This window comes from Anabrus simplex, chromosome 7 (genome assembly GCF_040414725.1).
Source record: "Anabrus simplex isolate iqAnaSimp1 chromosome 7, ASM4041472v1, whole genome shotgun sequence".
Classification (NCBI taxonomy): domain Eukaryota; kingdom Metazoa; phylum Arthropoda; class Insecta; order Orthoptera; family Tettigoniidae; genus Anabrus; species Anabrus simplex.
This window is the reverse complement of record NC_090271.1, coordinates 112,784,902-112,810,991: the sequence shown is the minus strand read 5'-3', so window position 1 is coordinate 112,810,991 and position 26,090 is coordinate 112,784,902. Positions and strand designations below refer to the sequence as shown.

The 26,090-nt window shown below is 41.1% G+C and overlaps 1 protein-coding gene across 3 annotated transcripts in view; it reads left to right on the top strand.

Annotated features, from left to right (window-relative positions):
* Positions 1-26,090, top strand: part of LOC136877313 (bile salt-activated lipase) — a 325,663-nt gene that overhangs the window by 259,648 nt on the left and 39,925 nt on the right. For all 3 annotated transcript variants that reach the window (XM_067151247.2, XM_067151248.2, XM_068228608.1), the window contains 4 exons: positions 7,372-7,494; positions 9,717-9,876; positions 16,138-16,323; positions 24,497-24,690. In XM_067151247.2, the coding sequence (XP_067007348.2) occupies positions 9,753-9,876; positions 16,138-16,323; positions 24,497-24,690 (504 nt within the window). In that variant the 5' untranslated portion in view covers positions 7,372-7,494; positions 9,717-9,752. The remainder of the gene's footprint in view (positions 1-7,371; positions 7,495-9,716; positions 9,877-16,137; positions 16,324-24,496; positions 24,691-26,090) is intronic.

Below are 26,090 nucleotides of genomic sequence, written 5' to 3'. Positions count from 1 at the left end.
ATTAAGAAACTAGCTTGGATAATCGTAATCTTACATCCTATATCCTGCATAAATTTACACAACGCAAAATAAAACAACTCATGTCAAATCGCTTATAACGCCCGCAGTTATCCCTTGGACTAATTACGGCACCTCCTTCGATATGATTTCAGGTCGCTAGTGGGTTTACGCCGCACCGACACAGATAGGTCTTATGGCGACGATGGGGTAGGAAAGGGCTTGTATTGGGAAGGAAGCGGCCGTGGCCTGGTGTGAAAATGGGGAACCACGGAAAACCATCTTCAGGGCTGCCGACAGTGGGATTCGAACCCACTATCTCCCGGATGCAAGCTCACAGCCGCGCGCCTCTAACCGCACGACCAACTCGCCCGTGATTTCAGGTCGATAAGACTCGTCGTAAGGCACCTAGGGCGGATGGACACTGCACTCCATGTGCTCCACAAGCATGACCTCATATCACAAGAACCTACATTTGTGACTTGGAAACCAACAACAACAAAGCACAATCATCCATCATGAACTCTATGGATTGACAAGCTATCGTAATATTCAAATAAAATAATCGCTAAACTTTGTACAACCTTCAACAATACCGAACAACATCACTACCGATTTTCAAATTTTGACATCCCTGAAAATGGTTGTTTCCAACATAACGTACCATTGTGTCATTTCCTTCGCTTCGATAATGAATTCAAGTCTCTACTAAAACGAATCTCTTCTAAAAGAATGAAATCTAATTCCAAAATTTACTACAAATGACACATCTCAATTACAGTTTCTTTCTAACAATAAGCTGGCTCGACCGCTCGACAGCCGGCTTAATAATGGGAACACGATCCTTCTTCGCTATCACACATGCTAATTGACCTGTATCAAATGAAAACCTCGCCTCGCTGACAATTCGTATGAAATACAATTCTTGACCCAAATACGAAGAGATTTAATTTAAAACGTCACTTGACATATTCTTATCCATCACGGTCCTACGGTTTCACGTGGAATCCTAACTATAGAACGACCCTATTCCCATATGATTAAATTACACGAAAATAAATTATCGGGTTCCCTACAATGAAAATCCCGGCTTAAAGTCTCTTCAACAATACAAGATTTCAACAACCTGATCCATATTCCTTCCCATCTTTGCAATACTTATACCACTTGCTATCACAAATTCTCTACACGACAATAATATGGAATATCTCTCTTGGGTGACCCTCTATGTTAATACATAAAATAATCTGTGACAAACTAACCATCTCTCCTCGCATATCTGAGATTGACAACACAGTATTTCCAAACCGAAACTCACAACTTTTTTTAAAAAAATACCGTTATTTTTCTATCATCAATTTAACAAATCACACCGTCTCCCCTCGTAACTTCCCTTGACAACCTTTTTTAGAGCGCCGAACACACGACAGTGTGCCTTCCACACCAGATGACATTCCATCATTATCGCGCACTCGCTCTAAATGGTAAACCACGGATTGCACTTACAGGAAATTCATCTTTAATCTGAACAGAAATTTATGATAGATTCATGTCTTAACATTGGCAAACAACAAAGGTAGAAAATAAACGTACGGAAATGATACTTTGCTCTAGACATTATATTCGTTTCACCACCATCAAATCTACTACTATAGAACACTTCACACGCTAGTTTCGCTACTTTCCGATTATCCAAGAAACATAAAAAATGACATTTTGTCGTATTCCTCTGACATTTTTACGAAATAGTAGGGTGAACAAAATGCGTCACAGATACACAAATAAAATGGTGACATCATGAAATAAATAAATGCACTTCATAACAAAGGTGATTTACATACCTGTAGTCGTACGTGGTCTCACATCTTAATAGGCCCACCAGCCTCCTTCATTCTTCATGTAGCCATGTCGACAGATAGTGGCTTTACAAAACATAGTTTTCCCATCTCTGTCTTTGGTATAATTCACCTGTAAATAATGACATAAACCAAAAATGCCCTTTGCACGTTCTCTTCCTCGCGAACCGCACACGTTCGTCAAACATCGATCCGCACACGCAATGGAGTTAAATTAGGATATTTCTAATTTAACTGCAGGACTTCGGCATTATAACGACCGTCTCTTGCCTGGACGTGAATTTACATGACGGTTCCACTTGGGAATACCGTTAATTTGACTGACAATCTCTCTCCACTTGAAGATGACGTTACATATCCACCTTTGGCCCAACTACTTTCCCTTCTTGGCAAGACTTAGTCTGCACAACCGATTTTTAATGTTAGTCCGACAAGGAAACATCGGCAATGGTTAAGTCGCCGATCGCGATGAAACTTGGAAAACACATTGAGGTACACGTAAAAATGATGTCAGCATCAATTTTGGGTGCCGATATTCATTGGGGCGTTAACTAAGGGACCTAAAATTTGCAACATTTCAAGTTCCGTGCGAACAGCGATGAATACCTGATGGCCAATGCTTAGCCGGCACACTGTCTGCTTTGTGCTACACCCCTGCACCTCCTCCCCTACACACCTCCGCCCCTCCTTCTGGTTCGCCACTGCATGTTTCCCTTCTCCCCGCGCCTGCCTGTCTGCTTAGCTGTCGAAGAGAACCGGTGCTACACTTGGTGTACACTATCAGCCTTCCTGATATCTCTCCTTTGTTATTTCCACATTGCATTAATCAGTTTATATTTTCTGAAATGTTTGTGAAAACACTTGCACCGGGCGAGCTGGCCGTGCGGTTAGAGGCGCGCGGCTGTGAGCTTGCATCCGGGAGAGAGTGGGTTCGAACCCCACTGTCGGCAGCCCTGAAGATGGTTTTCCGTGTTTTCCCATTTTTACACCAGGCAAAAGATCGGGTTTTACCTTAATTAAGGCCACGGCCGCATCCTTCCAACTCCTAGGCCTTTCCTAGCCCATCGTCGCCATAAGACCTATCAGTGTCGATGCGACGTAAAGCAATTAGCAAAAAAGTATGGTGCCCGTTGTTAATTGTGTTTTGTTTCGGTTTTCTTTTCACTATTTTTTAATGTTTCGAATAGACCAATGATTGTTTTTGTTTCCTATCAGTTAATGACGGGGAGTTTGCCCGATGTAATATATACGGAGTCATTTATTGTGTTGCCTTGTAATTGTTTGTTGTTGTACCAGTTCGTACAATAGCCATTTAACTTTTTGCGTATGTAACTGCCATTATACCCAGAAAACTGTAGTGTGATACTTTAATATCGGTCTAGAAAGCCAAGAATAACGGCCGAGAGGATTCGTCGTGCTGACCACACGACACCTCGTAATCTGCAGGCCTTCGGGCTGAGCAGCGGTCGCTTGGTAGGCCAAGGCCCTTCAAGGGCTGTAGTGCCATGGGGTTTGGTTTTTTTGGATACTTTAATATCGGTACTTCTTGAATACATAGACCTTCGTCAGCTATAACGCAAAAGTACCGGTAAAGTAAGACTACAGATCTGCCTGTGATTATTGTATATCTACTGTGGAACTGTCTTCTGGACAATTACGCTTACACATAATAATAATAATAATAATAATAATAATAATAATAATAATAATAATAATAATAATAATAATAATAATAATAATAATAGACATAAAATGTGAATTAAGAAATAGTTGTAAGCAGTGAAGGTGTATTCATATGAGAACATGGAAACGTGACGAGTAACTTTCGATACCGGTATGCAAACTTACATCAAATACTAGGGAGCACTTACAGGCCTAAAAATGACAACTAAGACAGGAGAGTGGAAGGTGCTTGGAATCCCTACGAGGTCCATGGGAACGTATGACGTTATGGGGGAGAAAAGATTTACAGGAAACACCCTCTAGCTCAACTATGTTCAAAATAACAAACGAAAATTTACAAAACAAAGTTAAATCACAAAGCAGCTGATACTTAACGCTTTTGACAAACTGATACAATTACGAATTCAAAAACACAAATAAATGGATTGTTGAATTAAAAAAAGGGGTGAAAGAAATGAAATTACCAACATCGGGAATCTAGGTGAAACTCGGACACGTAAATTTAAATCTTTGAAAATGACATTAAGAAAAGAAATACCAAAGTAATTAAATTAAATGAAACCAGAAAACATTGAGAATAACATTGAAAAAACACTTACCGCGGAAAGGCAGGAGTTCCCGAGGGAAGCCCTCGAGCTTGCGCTCGCTAGGGCGGTTGGATGTAAATGACGCCGAGCACACGCATGAAAATTCTGAAGCCAGCAGAAGACCGGAAATGGCCTGATCACAACCGACCAATAAGGTCAAACTTACCCTAGATTCCCCGTCCTTTTCGCCAATAGGAAATGGTTATTTTAGCAAATGGAATTGCATGACCATATATGGTCATGTTAAGATATTTAGCAATTACACAAGTTCTGGAACATTACGATTACAACACCAAAAATTTCATCATTGGAAACCACACGTGTCGTACAGGGTGTCTCAATTTAAATAACCTTTTACATTTTTAAATTACATTACAAACATCAAATCAACTTTTGGACAAGTTACACCCTTGCTGACATTAAATTATCAACCACATAAATTTACAGAGTCCAGAGTTCTTATTTCTTCAATTCTCAAAATATTACAAACAAAGTTTAAAAAAAACCTTTTACATTTCCAAACTCTAACTTCTTGCAACACACAACATCCAGTCCCAGTTCTCCGTGCCACCACATATTACATACTGCATATATAAATATACATCTTTTTTGTTTTTCAAGGCTTTTTCTTATTACGTCAAACTTTACTACATTCAATGGCATGCACATATCAAAGTTGCCTATGCATTAAATTGATTTATATTCGACAACCATTGCTGCAATTGAAATGTGTTGTGTCTGTCACTGCAAAACATAAATAAATCGTTCAGTACAAGCACAAATAAAAACGTTCTACCTATAGGCCTATTCCTTATACCAGCTTACGCAATACGGAAAATACCAGTAGTTTCGAACTCGGAGTTTATAATTGTTGTTGTTGTCGTCCGCAATGTCGTTTCGTTATGACACAACTGATAGCGTACACAAAATAGGTGGGGGGAAGGGGACATAAAAAGAAGATCTGGACCTGTAACCAGGTTTTGATATCCTGAGGTACCGAATTTCATTACGTTCATTGAGATCCTCTACCCAGGCACGTGATTTCTTTAAATAAAAACGTATTTAACGTTGTTTAAAGGTGGGAGATTTATTTAATGGTGGCTGATTTAATTTAATTAATTCCATATGTATGTCCACTCTAAAGGACACTACCGACAGCTTTAAGGCGTTTTAGAAGTAAATAATAATTTAAGCGTAGGTAGGACGCGGTACCCCATCTCACGTTTGACCACGCCCGGTGGTACTTAACTCGGAGTTGTACCCACGAATGTGACAACTCACCGGAATGAGCAGGGATGAAAATATAACATTTGAATAAAATATGGGTATATTAGTTTAGGTTATTTATTATCATTATGTGTGAAACGGATCGTTATTTAAAGCTTTTCAATAATTATAGTACGAAAAGAAGCAAAGTATAGAGCCGGTCCCGTTCAACAGCTAAACAGCCGGCAAGCGCGGGGAGAAGGGAAACGTGCGGTGGTGAACTAGTTGGAGTGGGGAAGGGAGGAGGTGCAGAGGTGTGTCTCTCCAGGCACGCAGTGTGCCGACTTAGCATTGGCCAGCGGATGTTCATCGCTGATCGCGCGGAACTTGAAATGTCGCAACCTTTAGGCCGCTTAGTTAATGCCCTAATGAATGATGGCACCCAAAATTGATGCTGACATCTTTTTTGCGTGTACCTCAATGTGTTTTCCAAGTTTCATCGCGATCGGTGACTTAACCATTGCCGATATTCCCTTGTGAGTAGCGTTCGGTCGCTTCAAATTTACTGAAAACAATCCGGGATTGCAAAATGGCGTATCGTTCTTTTATAACATTTACTCCCACTCCCATGCCATCTGCACTTACCGCCAGAAGTTTACCGAAATTTTTTCACCCCACTAAAATGTAATTATGACTGATCACGACATAACACATTGTTGCTAAGATTAGTAGCGGTGTTGATGACAAGCATTTAAGGGTTTCTCTTCACCAACTGAGTTGTTAAATTACCTCATAAGCTAGGCACTATATTTTGGTCGGTGTAACCGAGTTTAAACGAACAGGCACGCCTTTCAACAATTTTCCTTCTGGAGCTATTTAGTGGTCTAAAGTCTACCATTAAAAAGCAAATTGTTTCACGATTTCCTGACGTTTACTACGGCAGTTTCGTCGCCAATTCTTCTTAAAATGTACTTTTATTAGAAAAAGAGTTCCTCCGTATCCCTTCACATTCTACACGTGCGGGTGACGTAATTTCTCTAGCGTGAGAATGAGATTCACCACCTGTTCCACACGTGCCGTCTCTGGTCAGAGATAAGAAATTAAGCTAGAGCTCATGACTTGTAATTTATATGGGACCTCATGTAATGTATTTAGGACTCTGGTTTCTTATGACTCAAATATCATGGGTTCAATACATACATACATACATACATAAATAATTAATATAATTATTACCATCGAAGCATATCATTATTAGAAGGAATGACAGCATATGCAATAGTGTTACTAACATTGCTCATACCTCACTACCTTACTTAGATATTTATCAATCAATCATAGATCTCCATTTAGGGCTGTCGCCCAAGTGACAGATTCCTTAACAATTTTTTCCTAATCTTTTCATAAAACCCCCTGTGGGTGGGGGAAGCAGACGAAGAATACACCCACGGTATCCCCTGCCTGACGTAAGAGGCGACTAAATTGGGCCCCTTGGGTTCTCAGCGAAAAGGCTGAAGATATCTATTTCCTCCCTTCTCACAGAAAACGTTTCCTCCCAGTTATTGTGGCACTGATTCAACCTCTATCAACTTCTTCTTTCTTTAATCTCTTTCCAATATCCCCCCACGCACATTCCCCACCATATATCAAGTATCTGCCCCACCCCCCAACTCTCAACCCATTCTTGCTCTCAACCTCGTTTCTGATAAACTTTACCACTCAAGTTTTCTTAGCATGCTACTGACACTGCTAGTGGTTCTAGTGGTTCTCCAACACATAGCTAGTTTCTTTCCTCTGTTCCTTCAGCTATTTTTAATTATTTTATCATATTGATATGGTATCTACACCTCTGAAGCATACTCCAGATAAGGCCTTGCAAGAATTAAATATGCATTTTTTGTCTCCTGATTGCACCATTTACCATCCGCATTACCATATATAGTGATCTATATCTTAACAACGGCATATAGCCGAGTGATAATTATTAATGTTCTCTATGTTGCTTCTTCCAGTATTTGTACCCACTTTCTTCTTTTAATCAGGCTCCACAACCTCCAGAACCCTGGTCAGGAATATTGAACGCCGAGCGCGAACGAGCACCATGCATACAGCCGCGTCTTAATTCCAGTGAAGACTGTCTCTACCTTAACGTGTACACTCCAGTGGTAAGTAAATTTTATGAAGTTTCAAATTCACTTTCTCTTGCAAGGAGAAAAATAACTGTACGTAAAAGTGTTATGGTGTGTGGAGCATGTGAGTTCTGATGTCCACTGTGGAATATACAGAGGGGATCATATAGTATCTCCTAATGGACCATTACTTGTACAAAATAAATCGACATCAAAACAGTTTTGTCTTCAAGAACACTTTAAGGTGAGAAAGACCTGCTTATCTCACCCGTAAATGTTCAAAATTCCTCCTCTTGGGGCATTGACTCCGCCTCTAGCTATAGAGCTGGTCTCAAGCCCGGATAAAGGAAGTGAGGCATCTATAAAGCATTTGCTCCTTTGATACTAACTATAAGAGCGCAGTGCCCCTTCTCAAAATAGTTTAACCACTCAACATTTCTAAGGCTTATTATTAACATCCTAAGAAATACCTCAACGCTTTCTTGTTTATTTAACATTAATAGTCGCCACACCAGACACGTCCAAATAAATACCTCAAGGCTCTCTTGTTTCTTTAAGATTAATAATCGCCACACCAGACACGTCCTAAGAAATACCTCAACGCTTTCTTGTTTCTTGAATAGATGCCACACCAGACATGTCCTAAGAAATACCTCAAAGCTCTCTTATTTCTTTAAGATTAACAGTTACCACACCAGCCACGTCCTAAGAAATACCTCAAAGCTCTCTTGTTTCTTTAAGATAAACCGCTTTCACAATAGATATATCTTTAGAAACATCACAAGATTCTTGCTTTTAAAGATTAAACACCACCATATCAGACATATGCTAAGATATACGTAGGCCGAATGATAAGTCATGGCAACTATTCTTTTTTCTCGCCAACAGAAGACAACACGGAAAATCTAAGATATGCATTTGGAAACGTACGGTACGTACTTGCGTATGATGCCACTAGATGGTGTATGTAAACAACAATGTGGGTCTAAGCATGTGTGAGTGAGTGTCACAAAATGGAATTCAACAAGCAGGAGCAACGATCGTATATTAAAATAGCAGTTCTCCGCGGCAGAAATGCACGCCAATGCCATACAGAACTGCAGGAAGCATTAGGTGCACATGCCATGCCCTATAGAACAGTGGCGACGTGGGTGGAGACGTTCAAACGGGGTAGAGAATCACCTGCCGATTTGCCCCACCCAGGCCGTCCAGTGTCCATGGACAAAGATGTACGGATAATGGTGATCGATCAGTGTTTACATGAGGACAGTGGAGACCTGTCCTTTGTACGTAGTCTTGTGTATTTGCTGTCTATACCTTAATAAAACGATGATTACCAATGGCCTGTGTTCTGTCACATTCCTACGAGATTCTCCTGAAGTCAGAATTTGTCTTTAGGCACAACGAGTGAGTACATGCCCTATATTTCCAAATACATATCCTAGATTTTCCGTATTGTCTCCTGTTCGCGAGAAAAAAATAGTTGCCACGACTTATGACTCGACCCTCGTACCTCAAAACTCTCTCGCCTCTTTTTAAACACTAATCGCCTCTGTAACGGAACTGGCCTAAACAATACAGTATAATACTCACTATTTTAAGGATATTGTCATCATAACAAATCTAACTTATTAAGGAAAATATCTCAAGTATTTCTTTTTTTTGTTGTTTGTAAATAGTTACCACCGCAGTAGGTCTGACCTAATAAATACCTTAGAACTCTCGTACTCAATTAACGTATCACACTGAACTTATTTTTTGAAAAATAATCACCTCGGCAGCCCTGAAAATGGTTTTCCGTGGTTTCCCATTTTCACACCAGGCAAATGCTGGGGCTGTACCTTAATTAAGGCCACGGCCGCTTCCTTCCAACTCCTAAGCCTTTCCTATCCCATCGTCGCCATAAGACCTATGTGTGTCGGTGCGACCTAAAGCCCATAGCAAAAAATAATCACCATAACAGTAGATCTGTCCTAAGAAATATTTTACTTAACAATGATCATCACACCTTTTCTATTTTTTAAAGGTTAAACTCAACACATCAGACCTATCCTAAGAAAAACCGTATGAATTTCTTATTGAATGACTACTTCGTCCGTATTTTTAAAGTTGATTTGCTACCACGTCAGATCTGTCTTTAGAAAGAACTGAAGAGCATGTTTTCATATGAGTCTCTCAAAATAAAATACCAAACTGAAATATTCTCCGAAACGCTGTAAGGTTCTCTTAATTTGAACATGTTTAATATGCACCGATAGAACCCTGCTGCTCAATCAACCTCACCGAAGGCAGTTATGGTTTGGGTCCACGGAGGATCTTTCACTTCTGGCAGTGGTAACTCGTACATGTACGGTCCTGACTTCTTGGTGGCTGAAGATGTTGTAGTAGTGACCATGAATTACCGGCTGGGAGTGCTAGGTAAGACTGTGTTTGTTTCACGTATGACGATAACATTAGGACTTCTTTGGTTTGAATAATTTTAGGTGAATGCACTTTTAAGTAGCCTGAATAATTAAATTAAGAAGTAGAAGAGATGAGACTTTGAAAACCAGAAAATGAATTGTGCTATAATATTACCAACTTGTTATTTAAAAGAAGATTAAAAATGCTGTACTTGTCCTGCTTAACGTTACGAGTATACTCATTTATTTCTATTAACATTACACTTTTGAAAAATACAATTTAGTTTTTTAACTTGGCCAGTTATTGACTTTAGGCTGTCACTTAGATATTTCTTGCGTTAACTGCATATATTTCCTGGTTCATTTCTTTTTCATATATTTGTTAAATATGCGTCCGACTCGTTGGCTGAATGGTCAGCGTACTGGCCTTGGGTTCGTAGGGTCCCGGGTTCGATTCTCGGCCGGGCCGGAGATTTTAATCGCTTCTGATTAATTCTTCTGCCTCGGGGACTGGGTGTTTGTGTCCGTCCCAACACTCTCCTCTTCATATTTACACAACACACTACACTAGCAACCACCACAGAAACACGCAATTGTGATTACATCTCTCAATATAGTGTTGGCGTCAGGAAGGGCATCCGGCCGTAAAGCGCAGTTCGCACCCGCGACCCCACAGATGTGGGAAAAGTGGTAGGAAAAGAAGGAGAAGAATATTTGTTAAATATGGATTTGCTGGCGAGATGTAGTGTTTACAGTGCACTGTGTCTTCTGGTATGGGCTATAATAAATTTGTTACTCTCATTGACCTGTCTCAGTCTCATCCTTGGCTTTGACAATATGAAAGTAACTGAGGTCTGAGCGATGCTAGTAATGCCATTCCTTATGCAGCCAGTCCCTGTTATAAATGGTGTGAAAATATCGCTCATAGGGTCGGTTGGTGCATGCATTTCAGTGGGCTTGGCAGACTGATATGTAATAACAACTTCTGGCTCAGAGAGGAAAGCAATGGGAAACTATCTCTCCACATTTCCCTAGTACACCCTTTCAGTGACACCTAGGCTATTAATGACAGCTGTTTGCGGAGCTGTGGAGTACTAACCCAGCCTTCGGGCTGAATATCCAACATAAAACAACACATATTTGTTAATAAAATTAGGAAACCAACGGCAAACTACCTCACTCCTCGTCCCGCCTAGCAGGCTAATTTTGGTCCCACCATCGGATTTTGCGGTTTTTTACACTGGCGGAAAATGAAATTCTAACACCATGAATAAGCTGTACTAGATAAACGAAATTCGGGAGGCGTGTTAACACATCTGAAAGATGACGCCTATTCAGATTTGCGCACTAGTCGGCGAAGAGTCTAGTAGCGCCACTGTGACCTTGGAAAGCAAGTTTGCTTTTAATCCGCGCTGTACACTTCTTGAGCGGGTCGGCGGTTGCACAGTAGGCTTTGGCCTGCAAGTGGCTACAGCTAGTCCGTTGTCCAACAGGTCTGCACTCCGACCAACCGAGCAGGGGCTCTACCGTGGCTCTACGCGTCTGTATTCGGGAGACAGAAAGGGGCGTTCCCCATCATTTGCTGTCCTCAGAATGGTTTTCCGTGATTTTCCATTCTCCTGCTCTAAGGGGAATGCCGGGACAGTACCTAGTATAGGCCACAGCTGCCAACAACCTCACCTTCCGCGAACATCTCGTTCACCGTATCGAATCTCTCTAGCCTTCTAGACGGCGTTACCGTCTAGAATTTCCTTCAGGGACGGAATGACAACTTGTGTAGATAGATTCGTGAGCGTTAGTCATAGTCATCTTCTTCATCGTCCGGTGTTGACGTTGTGAGATAGGTGTGAGTCAAGCATACCTTTAAGCAGACTAAGAAGGCGGTATCAGCAGCTTACTGAGTTTGAACGAGGCCATGTAATATGGCTATGAGAAGGTGGGTGTTCTTTCCGTGATATTGTAGAAAGACATGGCGTCGGTGTTGGCAACAATTGTCATGGGAAGGCACTGTTTCAAGAAGACAGGGATCTGGCTCCACACGGATCACTACGGAGAGGGAAGACCGCCGTTTGCACCGCATGGCTGTGGTGGACCGTATGCCATTAGAGCTTCAGTTGGAATCAGAGTTGCAGGGTGAACTATAACAAATCGATTATTTGAGGGACACCTCCGAGCCAGACGTCCTGTAGCCTTCAAGCCATTAACTCCGAATCACTGATATCTGCGACTTCAGTGGTGTCAAGCTATAGCTCACTGAAGGGCGGAGTGGAGATCTGTTGTATTCGCAGATAAGGGCCGTTTCTATCTTGGTGCCAACGATGGCCGTAGGTTGGTAAGAAGAAGGCCAGGTGAACGCTTGGAACCAAACTGTCTGCGGCGTCAACACACTGGACGTACACCGGGAGTATTTCTCTGGGGGGGGGGGGGATTTCGTTTGACAGCAGGAGCGCTCTCGTCGTTATCCTAAGAACCTTGACAGCGGATTTGCACATCAGATTGGTGAATGAACCGGTTTTTTTCTATTTGCTTTACGTCGCACCGACCCAGATAGGTCTTATGGCGACAATAGGATAGGAAAGGCCTAGAAATGGGGAGGAAGTGGCCGTGGCCTTAATTTAGGTACAGCCCCAGCATTTGCCTGGTGTGAAAATGGGAAACCACGGAAAGCCATCTTCAGGGCTGCCGACAGTGGGATTCGAACCCACTATCTCCCGATTACTGGATACCGACCGCACTTAAGTGACTGCAGCTATCGAGCTCGCTGGTGATTGAACCGGTTGTGCTTTCATTCATTCGCAGTATTCAAGGGAATGTTTTCCACCAGGATAACAGGCGTGGAACTCCTTCCTCCAAAATGATACACTGCATCTGTACGACACAATTCATGCACGTTTGCATGCTTGCATTCAAAATTGTGGTACTACAGCGGTTATTAATTGTTCCACAACGCCACATATCTTCTCGCGCTACTTCAACCTGTGACCGAGAAACCTTAATCAAATAAATCTGTTACCTGGACAATTTTTAGCCTAAATTACATTCCTGTATAGTAACGCCTTCTTGGTGCTGGTATTTCATTTTCCGCCAGTTTATTTGAAGATACAGCCAGCCTTTGGGTTGATGACCTAACAGACAGTTATTAGACGGCATATCTGTACTTTTCTCGAAAGGGGTCTTTCACGAATCGATAAATCACCCATCCCGGAGAAGAAACAGTTAAGTCACTTTTTAATTTTTTAAACTTTTGCAGTAACCTACTAAGGTCAATGCTCTCTATCCTTTGACACTAATAAGATAAGTCATGTCGTCATAATACTGAAGAAATAGCCACAGTTTACTTCCACATTATTCAGGAATATAAAACAGTCACCAGTAACAACCATGCAAGTTGAGTTAATAATCTGAATGTTGTTAATTAAAGTGGCTTCAATCAGATTAAGTCAGTTTGTCTTGTATGTAGTAGGCTATATTTTCTCTTGGTATTGTAGACGTGAACATTATTTTCTTCTAAATGAATTTACGCAGCTGCGTTTGTTAAAGAGAACTGCTAAATCTTACTAGCTCTTTTTTGCTAGTGGCTTTACGTCGCACCGACACAGATAGGTCTTATGGCGACGATGGAATACAAAAGGCCTAGCAGTTGGAAGGATGCGGCCGTGGCCTTATTAAGGTATAGCCCCAGCATTTGCCTGGTATGAAAATGGGAAAACACGGAAAACCATCTTCAGGGCTCCCGACAGTCGAATTCGAACCCACTACCTCCCGGATGCAAACTCACAGCCGCGCGCCCCTAACCGCACGGCCAATTCACCCGTTAATCTTACTAGCTAACAATATATATACTATGTCAGAAAAGTTCCAGGACTGAGGTGGTAAAAACTAGAAAAGTTGCACTTACCAAGTGATGATCTTAGCTCCTGTTGAAGATGTCCGTACACAATTGCCAGCGTTTCTGGAGGTCTTGGAATCAAGCAGAGAAATTGTCAACTGTGATGCTTGTAAGCTCATGTGTCACAGCCCGTTAGATGTCAGCGATATCTTGATGAAGCTTTACTTTCAGTGGCAATTTCACTCGCGGAAACAAGAAAAAATCGCAAGGCGAGAGGTTCGGGCGAATTTGGTGGATGTGGGACGACAGTGACATAATGTCTGGCCCGATACTCTGTAAGGTCTCTGTGAGGTCTCATTCTCGTGCAGTAAGAACCAATACTGCTACTGCCACAAACCAGGGCGGCGACGTCGAATTGCTTGTCGCAAACGTTTCAAGACTTCGATGGAAAGAGTTTGGTAGACTGTTTCACCTGGTGGAACGTACTCACGGTGAACTAACCCTATACTGTCAAAGAATGCGATCGACATTGCCCTTGTTCTCGAATATTGGCGTTTGGCTTTTTTCGAGGCTGGTGATACAGGTTCCGCCATTCTGCACTTTGACGCTTCGTGTGGAGCGTCATTCTGGTAACACCAATTTTCATCCCCAGCAATAATACTTGTTTCGAAATATGCGATCACGTCTGGCTCTATCCAGTAGTTCCGCAGAAATTCTTCGATTTTCCTCTTTGTGGTCGTGTGTTGGAGTGTGCGGGACGAGTTTTGTATTCAGTTTCTATTTCCAAAATCGTCAAGTAAAATCTTATGATACACGTCACGATTCAAATTAAGCTCTTCTGATAACGCACGCACAGTTACACGATAATCTCCTTGCAGTAACTGCTTTACACACTCCACATTTGCAACGGAATTTGCTGTATACTAGAGGCCAGTTCTGGGATCGTTTTGCACTGAATCTCTGCCTTCCCGAAACCTTTTGTGCCATTCGAACACACGACTTGTTGACAGTGCATCGCCTCCATATGCTTGTGTAATCATTGTCCGCGTTTCACTAGGGATTTTCCCGAGCTTAACGCAAAACTTAATGTTCACTCTTTGTTCACAATCAGTGTCCATTGTGTCACCGTCACTAAACCAAACAGATAGTACGTTTACATGCAAGATTCAGGATCTGTCTGAGTACACTTCCCGGATTCAAAACATTATGTAAACTGGGACTTAGTTCGGATTGAATCTCAAGGTCGATACGGTAAAATCTGGGATCGTTTCGTACTCGGTCCGAATTGAGTTCCATGTAAACGCGGATCGTACTGAGATCGTATTGAAAACGATTGCGCACACACTCCATGTTTGTTCTGGCGAAGTAACAAATATAATAAGCCAGTACATATATTTACCGGTATAAATGATCAACAACTGCCATACTATTATAAGACTGCCAGCCCTTGCGATTAACAAAATCACCATAACCTTCTGTTGGGGGTAAAATTGGAATGTGCGTTCCATCTATTGCACCAATTACATTTGGAGTACCACACCACTTTCAGAACTGAAAGTTATCTCCTGGGCTTCTACTGCATTTGGCGTTTTTAAATTCTAAGAGGTGATATCGATTTTACTACAATTCTGCATCGTTGGTGTACGTCGATGTTGCCTGGCGGAGTCAATACGATACTCAAAAGCTACTTGTAAACGGGGATCATATTCAGTACGGTGAGTGTACTCAAATCGATCTCAATCTCCACGTAAACGTACTAAGAGTATTGCTAAGCACAGGCCTGCCACCTAGTGCATGTGCGTGGCAACATGGCCAAGATCATCTCAGAACGTACACATAACAGGTAACATAAAACCAACATTTGTTCCATTTGCAACCTCAGAAATACATTTGTCCCGGAACTTTTCTGACAAAGGATATAAATGTGACTTACATCACTTTGGTTTTAACTTTCATCCAAGGTCCAAAGCAGATACTTCATTAATATCTTGAATTTAAACACAATCAAACATAAACCATTATTTAAAGAGCGGTTTCATATGACGCGGAATGGTTTGGCAACATTTGATGAATCGGTGATGTCGTATAGTTTGAAAACAAAACAATGCTTCCCCTGATAACTTATTCTTTTAATTATTTCGTTATTTTCTGGGATGAGTGAAATCTAAGCCAGTGGCTTTAGGCGGCCCCGCTGTGCTTTAACCGCCTGCACCCCTCAAACGAACAGAAGCCTGTTCGTATAGCACTCCATGTACAATAGCGTCCATTAGAAGTAGAAAATAAAAGCATCTCGCATGACGGCTGTTCTAGACACACATTTTCAGCTACTGCAAAGAATCGGAAGGATTTGTGTTCGAATCCTTGGAGAGTCCATCTTTTACATTACTTTAGAATTTACTATCGAAACGTAGTACATTGCTCATGTGTGATAAACGTTCTCTCCTGCAGGTTTTCTCAACCTCAACGACACCGTCGCACCGGGTAACATGGGCCTGAGGGATCAGGTGGCAGCGTTACAGTGGGTCAAAGAAAACATTGCTAACTTCGGTGGAGATCCAAATAAAGTCACACTATTTGGGGAAAGTGCAGGCTCAGCGTCTGTTAACCTGATCATGTTGTCACCTATGGCGAAAGGTAAGTGTTTCCGAAGCCGAATTCATTGTAATACAGATCTTAATCCATTCGTGCCCATATGTTTTCTTGCTACACTTTTCCTTCCTCTTTGTGAAACTCACAACCTGGCTTTTCAGCCCGTTTACCATCATACCATTTCCTGTTGTCCATCTCAAAACATTGTCGAGGTTTTTTTTTTTTTTTTTTTTTTTTTTTGCAATCGCTCACAACCTTGTATCTTATTTATTACTCGATATGATAAAACATCATCCACAGAAAGCCTTATATCTGATTCCAGTTTTTTATTCATATTATTTATATACGAGGGCAAGTCAAGAAGTATCAGCAATTTTGCTTTAATTGTCTTTATCTTGGCTCTATGACGTTGTGTACTTACCAGCCGCTAGATGGCACCGTTGTCTACGTCTGTGGTAGGTTTCAGCGTTATCAGTTCATCCTGTTCATCCTTGGTACAAACAGAGAGTGGCCTGACCATCTTTACGTCGCAACAGCACAAGCTGTACTGAACTGATAACGCTGGAACCTACCATAGACATACACAACTGTGCCATCTAGCGGCTGGTGAGCACACATAGAGTCAACCTAAAGACAATTAGAGCAAAATTGCAGATACTTATTGACTTGCCTACGTGTAATAAAATATAAAGTCAGGTAATACTGCCTTGAGGAATTCCCCTATTAATTATTACAGGCTCAGATAATGCTACATCTACTCTAATTCTTTGAGTTATATTTTCTGCGCTGCAGAACTATGAGGTAGGTTAAAAAGAATAAACAAGCTGGAGGCTATAAAATGAAAACCGCTGAAAGGATTGTAATGTCATTGCCTGCAGAAGAAAGTTCGATCCTTATAAGTGCGCTGAGATCTCAAACTCGCCGCTAGAGGCACACGGTTGCACACCCACGTGGCGATAGAGCGAGCACGTGCATGCCACTGTACTCAGTCGTGCTGAAAACAGTGAAATGGAGGCTTCAAAAGAAGAACATGGGGTGTAGTGCCTTTCATATCGGCGGAAGGAGCGTGGGCAACGGAAATTCACCGAACAATGGCACGAGTGTATGGTAGCACTGCATGCCCGTTGCAAGAACCAAGGCGTGGCACAAGAGATTCAGGGAAGGACAAATGTCGTTGGCCTATGATGCACGAACTGGAACGCCACATAGTATCACCGATGCCAGTGTATAGCAGGTGGATGCCCTCATTATGCAAGACCTGCGAGTCACGGTAGCAGCCATTGCCGCAGAGGTCGGAGTGAGCGTCGGAAGTTCTCACGCCATCATTAAGGACAGAATGGAACGTCGCAAACACTGCGCCCAATGGGTGTCTCTCAGTCTTCAACCAGTACTTGAATCATGTAGAAAAGGATTCTCTCTTGAACATCTGCTGCAAAGCGATCAAATTGAAACGAACAGGACAGCTCACCCGCGGTATCATTCTGATCTACGATAATGCAAGGCCCTATACAGCAAATGCAGTCAAGAAGCTCTTGCAGACATTCAAATGGGAGATCCTCAGTCACCCTCCATACACACCGGACCTGTCTTCCTGTGATTATGCCATTTTTAGTGATCTAAAGAAGGCTCTGAGAGGCAAACGATTTATTTCGTACGACGACGTCAAGCAGTACGCTCAGAACTGGTTCCCAATGCAGCCTCAGGATTTTTACGAGCAGCTCATTCACCACCTTGTGTCGCAGTTGGACAAGTGCCCTAACAGTGTTGGGCAATACTTTTGTAATAACGGTACAGGTTTACATTTTATAGCCTCCGGCTCGTTTCTTTTCGAATGGACCTCACAGTTGAAAAAATAAGAAATATATATCTATTTTCTAGAAATATAGCCACCAATTCATTCATTCTTCTGTCTAGTCCAATTGCACTATTTTTGTCAGTAGTCTCCCACGATCTTCCCTATCAAAAGCCATAGATATGCCATATTCATGTGGACAGGGAAGGGGAGTACATGAATATAAAAGTACATGTTTAATATCTGAAATTATGTAGATCATATTTCAGTAACATAAATATTTTATTGAGCGTATATTCACATACTTTTTAATGTTGCCCTTCATAAGAAATTATTTAGATATACGTAGAAGAGTCATTAAGTTTGTGGACTGGCCGTCTAGAGTCGCTATGGTGCACTACAGCGGAGAGTTTGCATCCTAGGATGTTGTCGTGACCGTTCTTCACTAGGCCCACCAAGGGGCAGTTGCGTGCATACAGCATGAGCAGAACTACAGTCTCTGTTGTGAAGGATAGTTGAATGTAATCGGCGGAACTTGAGAATGGCGTAGTTTGAGCAACGGGAAAATTTCCAGTTCTGCCGAAAATTAGGCAAGTCCACTAGCGAAACATTTGAGATGATCGAGTCGAAATCGCCCGGATCACCACGATGGGAAAAAGACGCGAAAAGGCAGGTCAAAAGACTATGTGATCCTTGAAATGTTAGCGCCAGTCCACGAACATATTGACTGTAGTACGTACATAGGAGTACACTGTATTGCCCGTACTGTAGGCGGCAATCCATGAACTTATTGACCGTAGTAGTACATAATCCATATTATCTCTCACTTTCATAGCAATATTGAGAAAACATGAACGTCTCAACAGCTGAAATTGGTACTAGATATAGGTTATCTCCCCTTTAAGGGAAAAATTAAATGAACCACTATCAACGATGAATTACTAGATACAGTCCATGGTGGGCCATTTTACATCAATAGTATAACAATATGTAAATAAGTGTTAGTAGGATAACAATCGTGAGACTATTTCTAGCCGGGTGTAGCCCTTGTAAGACAGACCTTCAGATGAGGGTACGCGGCATCTGCCATGTGTAGGTAACTGCGTGTTATTGTAGTGGAGGATAGTGCTATGAGTGATGTGTGAGTTGCAGGGATGTTGGGGATAGAACAAACACCTAGGTCCCGAACCAAGAGAATTAACCATTTAAGGTTAAAATCTCCAACCCGGCCGGGAATCGAACCCGGGGCCCCTGTGACCAAAGGCCAGCACGATATCCATTTAGCCATGGAGCCGGACTTGAACAATAATTATCAACAGTAAGGTTAACAGACAATAACAAAATAACAGCAATAATGACGATAACTTGCAAGGGTCGATTAACAGAAATATCCAGAGAAGATGGAATGGTTTGGAAAGGCAGGAAGATAAAGGAAACATGGAGGAGAATTTAAATGATCTTTTGATTATGTGTTTGAATGATACAAAAAGTAAAGCGAAGTCATCTTCATATAGGCAATATAGGTCCTGGGAGGGGTGGAATGTAAAGGTTTCACTCTCCGTAACCTCGGCACTTGGTGGAATAAAGTGGTTAGCTCTACGCCCGACCGCCTTTGCCCCCAGGAATTAATATTGTACTCATGTTTGGTGTATGCTGAGTGATCCTCAGGACCATGTTCACCTCCGGAAGTGGAAATCTCGTTGAAGGATGCATAGGGTGTGAACATGTCAATATCAGGCAGTGAGTTACCAACAGTTGGTAGCCGGTGAAAGATAGAGTATTTGTTGCAAGGTTAGGTGAGGTCTGGATACGTGACGTGTTGAGGCGGGGGTTTTATATGGAAGTACGTTAGTTTGGTATATCCATTAATAAGTTCATGACCGACCAAGTGGCTGTGTGGTTTGGATCACGTAGCTATCAGCTTGCATTCGGGAGATAGTGGGTTAGAACCCCATTGTCGGCAGCCTTGAAGATGGTTTCCCGTGGGTTCCTATTTTCGCACCAGTCAAATGATGGAGCTATACCTTAATTAAGTCCACGACCGCTTCTTTCCCACCCCTAGCCCTTACCATCCTATCGTCGCCCTAAGACCTATCTGTGTGGGTGTGACGTAAAGCAAATTGTAACAAAAATGTTAAGAAATAGTAGTCACCAACTGGCCTACTGACAGCAGAGGAAGAAGTGAAGACGAGGGCATTCAATTACTACGAGCAGATTTGAACACTTCCGAAACAACTAGCGAAGTGAACATTCTGCAGCACATGGATACTGAACCCTTGGAGGTCCATAAAGGGTACCTACCTTTCTTACCTATCAGCAAACTGCATGAGATCTGTCTCTTGGGTCGTTAACGGGTTCTTCGACACTTGCTTATGTAAGAGGCAAGTTTCAGTAAAATTGTAATCTATCTACGAAATGAAAATCACATCTATAAAAAAATCGTGGTTTATTTAAGAAATTATTTAAGTTGGAAATAAGAAAAAACATTATAACTCGAACTTATCTTGTTCGATCAACATAACAATAATTACAACGCAGAGGAGAGATATACTGGTTTGAGAAGCTTTGACTTAACTGCCTGATGGGCATCCTTACTAGAAATCATTGTGACAAGGTAAGAGTGAAGAAAAGAAAGTCTGGAAATCTTTAAAGTCGGCTTCCATGTGACACTACATGTACCATCATAATGATTCGTGATGATCCAGCCCTCGTAACACGAACTCTAGACTCTTGGTATAATTAAGGCAGTCCAATCGGTATGTGCCACACAGTGGTTGTACCTCATGGACCCTTAGTCCGACTCGTTGGCTGAATGGTCAGCGTACTGGCCTTGGGTTCAGAGGGTCCCGGGTTCGATTGCCGGTCGGATCGGGGATTTTAACCTTCATTGGTTAATTCCAGTGGCCCGGGGGCTGGGTGTTTGTGCTGTCCTCAACATCCCTGCAAGTCACCCACCACACATAACACTGTCCTCCACCACAATAACACGCAGTTACCTACACAAGACAGATGCCGCCCACCCTCATCGGAGGGTCTGCCTTACAAGGGCTGCACTCGGCTAGAAATAGCCACACGAAATTATTATTATTATTATTATTATTATTATTATTATTATTATTATTATTATGGACCCTTAATTGAATCGGTGTGACCTGCGACTATGTCATAGACCGACATCTAACTTTCTAATTTACTTTAAAGCCATTGTGGATGATGACCGCAAGGAAAATGATGCTATAATGGCATAAAGCCTTAATCTAAGTCACTGAGGTTGATGACCCCATGACCATCCAAATTTCTAAGCTGAAGGCTAAACACAATTAACTTAAAGTAGTTGAAGACCAAGGTTCCCACTTTAATAATCCCAGCACATTTAATGCTCAATCAATCAAGGTCAAATAATATAACAACAACAACAATGCTCATAACACTTTGTGGCAGTAAAATCCTTTGCATTTGGACATGTCCCCTTAATCGTTACGTTAATAATTGAACTTTCCCAGCAAAAAAAGCTAAGATTTCCGGAATACATTTTCAAGCTAATCACTTGGCTTTAAGTTATTTCTCAAATACGGTTTCCACTGAGTTAAATAATTTAATAAATTGAATTATTATTTTATAAATCCTAATTAACAACAAATTGTTTCTCCGCGGACGAATGGTTTCTTTAAGTCCCTACTCAAATTCTGACGTAGTTATATTATAACGTTTAGCGTCGTAGTAGCTGGAAAAAATAGATTTTATTCCTTTCCATTATTATATTTATTTCATGACGTTACACCATAAGTTTAATTTAACTCTAGCAATTATTAACACTTGGATACCCTAATTATTAAGTACTCAAAATCTGCATAAATAAAACTCGAGTAAAATAAGCCAACACTATGTTACCCCCCATCATGACATTTAAGTAAGGCTTTGTGCATCCCTCAAAAATAAAATCAATAAGTACCACCAATACTTTATTTTGGACACCCTGGAAATGGTTAAATTCGCTCATTATAGTCAACTTCCGTTGCTTAAAATATACGTACAGATCTCTGTTAAACGAAGTAATATTAGAGAATGCGATATAATAACATACACGTTACTCATTGATACAAATTTCAATTAGTTTCTTGCAAAATTACGAACTCCATTTTAAAGATTAAATCTGATTTTTAACACGTTGAAAGACCACAAAGATACCGTTATCTCCCAAGTGGCGGAACTCCCCGATCAGCTGTCTAGAGGAACGAGCTACCCTCCCTGTCATAGCTTTGATGGGAAACATATGTTATATTCACGTGTAACTGGTCTCAAAAGAATGAAATCTACGATCTCGCTGATAAAATTACAAATACGACATTTCTGGTCCAAACAGATTATGCACAGAGATTTACTTTAAGATGTTGCTCGATATTCATACATATCGCGAATACACTTTGACGTGGAATCCACCTAATTTCCATCTCTAAACATTACTCAAATAAATTTCTCGGATTCACACAGAAACTCCCGGCATAATTACAGGCTTCGACTACCTGAATCACCAAAATCGTACCTCAACTCACATTTTAACAAGACATATAAACCACTAGCTTCAAACACGACAAATCTCGACGGCATAAAAAATGGAATATAATCCTTAGGATCCACAGCGCATAACCACACAAAATACTCTGATAATGAAACCTCTCCACATAACGTGACCTTGTATTTCTGAACTGGACTTCACAAAATGACTGTCAACATTTACTGTTATTTGTTGTTTGTTATACACAGTTTAAACGGACATAGAAATACCAATCCCTTCGTAACAGATATTCATCGATCTTGCCTCGTAACTCGCCTTACTAAAACTTTGCATTGCTCAACACGACAGCATGCCTACACTCGATTGAAAATGGGTAACCACGGATTTCTTACGCAATTTTCGTCATAATTTCAAACAGAAAAATTTCACATCAGATTAAAGATCTTGGCACCATAAATACAGAACAAAATAAACGCACGGAAATGATAATCTACTCCAGACTTTATATCGTTTCATAACCATCAAATTGACTATTTTACTACACATCACACGGTACTCGTAAAAAATTTCAAAATTTACCCAGGCATAAAAACAAATGACATTTCACGACATACATGGATGACCAAACTGCGTCACAACTACACAAACGAATATAAGTGGTGACATCATGAAACAATTACATAGGTGGTGATGGTGACAATATGCCTACCTTAACAGTACGTCAGCTTCCATCTCGTTAGTTCACCAGCAACCTTCCGGTATTTATTTTGCCATTTCAACACTTCTGACTTCACATCTTATTTTATTCATTATTGCTTTCCTGGAATAAAGGCACAAAAAAGAAATACCGTTCACTCGATATTTTCGCGGACCGAACACGACTGCTTGTACTGTCGACCGCACACGAAATATTTTTACAATATAATATTATTTAAACTTCACTAATACTACTGCGGCATAGATATGACCGTCTTTACTTGTTATTAAGACTCTATAATGAACAAAATCTATCTCCACTTGGAGACAATACTCCAGACATTCGACCAAAATATTTCTCTGCTGGACTTAGTCTGATAATCGCCGATAAATTTCCCCACAGTATGACGTCCTCTCCCGAGTTCAAATGATTCAATGCAGTGTGACTTCAAGATGGTGCGTCCTTTTTTATAGTCTCTATCCTCTCCTTTAGGCATTTTTCTTTGCCTGACCTTGTGGAAATGTATTGAAGGCAGGTTTTACTGTAATCAAGTACTTACTAAATTACTAGTGACATTGTTCATGAGCATTTAAAAATATCTCTTAACAGATTGACTGGTTAAATGACCTCGTTTGATATGCACTATATTCTAACGACGTGAAATAGGTTGACCAGACACGCGCGTCTTTTACAATGTTTCCTTGGAAACTGTTTAGCAATGTCAAATCTGTATTACTAAAGACCAATTGTCTCACAGATAATAAGAGGACACTTATTACATTAGTTTCACTGCTAATTCCTTTTAATAAATATATTTATTTAACCAACAATTTAGTTGTATCCATCCACCCTCAGCACGTGCGAGTGACGTCACGTCTCATAGCGTGAGAAAGAAAGTGGCAACCTTCCCGCCTCGTGCCGCTTCTGCGAGATAAAAATAACTGAAGCTTCTCATTACAATTTCATGGGGCCTCACGTGGTAACTTTAAGACTCTAATTTCTTGGGACACAAAGGTCATGGGTTCAATACATCCGCATACAACATTCATTAGTGCACAACTAAAGTTGTGTGCCTCAGATGGTAATCGCGTACAACTATCTATGTCCTTTCCACTCGGTCTCAGCCCTTCGAGGCTCGCTCTCAGCCCTGGGTGGAATAGTCCAGTGGAGCGTTGTTTTCCTTTTCAAACCAAATTCCTTTTTATCTTTTCAGGACTTTTCCATCGCGTGATCTGCCAAAGTGGTTCTGCACTTGCCAATTGGGCTTTTAGAAAATCTCTTCGTGGTAACGTGGAAGTTTTGATCAATTCAACAGGATGCAATCATTATGATCCTGAAAAAGTGGTTGAGTGTCTCAACAAAATTCCAGCAAATGAATTCCCTTCCATGCGACTCAGCACCAAGGAGGTAAGTGCAAGCCTTGACTTTCATATCGGAGTTCCTGTAAGCTGAAATACTTCATTGGAATAGTACTGCACCTAGTATTTTATGTGTCATTTTAATATGGATATGTTTATGGGCTGTAGGCATATCTGGAATTAGTGGCATCAATAATTTAGCGTGGAAAATTTTGCATGAACAGAAATCAGACACCATAGTAACTAGGCGACCAGTGTTCGACATCTCTTTGTAATATATTAAAAAGGTTGACTAAAACATCTTTTTCGAGTCCGTCCGTCCGTCCGTTCTAATGGACCGATTTTCTTTATTCTTTCTTAATTCTCTTAGGATTTACCTGCTGGTGAATCATCAGATATTGATAGGTCTATAAGCTCAATCAACTTTGAGTTATAATAAAATCAAATCACTAAATGACCACTTCAGTAATACATTCTGTACTTAGCGGATTTCTAAGCGACTAACACTTTCACCGATATTCTGATACATGTGATTTTCATCCTTAGTAATGTGATTGCATGCAGCCATATTTAATTACTACCTGTCAAGCCAGAGAGTATATACTTTCTCTGATCATGAAATAATGCTATTCTCTGCTAGGTATTCTCTGATTCTCTGTCCTTCCCCAGCTTCTAAATAGACTCAACAGATGGCAGAACGTTCCTAATAACTTACATGCTGCTAAAAGAACACAGTCGACTTAGACGTAGACAAGGAGGTATCACTTCTACTAGCCCTCTATATAACCATTCATAAAGCGCAGGGACAAACTTTTGAAAAGATGAGTGTCTTCTTACCCGAACCAGTATTCAGTCACACTCTCTCGGGCAAGATCGTTTGGAAATGTTAAGATCCAGACACACCCGAATTGTCGAAGCACAGTGAATATTGTATGGAATGAAGTGTTATAAACTACAGTTACTATATGAATCAGTTACTATATATCGGCATTAATGTTCATAAAACTATTGAAAATGGCGTTCCGTCTAGGCCGCAGCAAAGCCCCCTACATACCGTAACGCTACCGAAGGTAGCAGAATTTGTCTCAAATACGTATCTTGCGAGTATTTATGGCCATAAAATTGTGTACCTATGCAGCGTCCCTTTACTTGAACGTAGATCTTGATAGGTGCACCTTATGTGACTTGGGGAGGGAAGGTTGTGTGCCGGATCAGCTGCCATATTGTTGGACGTAGATCATGATATTATACATTTCTTTCGATTTATCGGAACTTTTTATCTCCCCTCCTGGTGGAGTGAAAAGTGAGTTTACCTCCTCCATGTCGTAAGAGGGTACTAAGGAGGGAATAACCGAAAAACCTGTACTCGCTCTCTCGTCCTCTAAGCCCAGAAAACATATATATGATTCTATGCATTTCCGTCTAGTGGAGAAATGTACATATATTTCA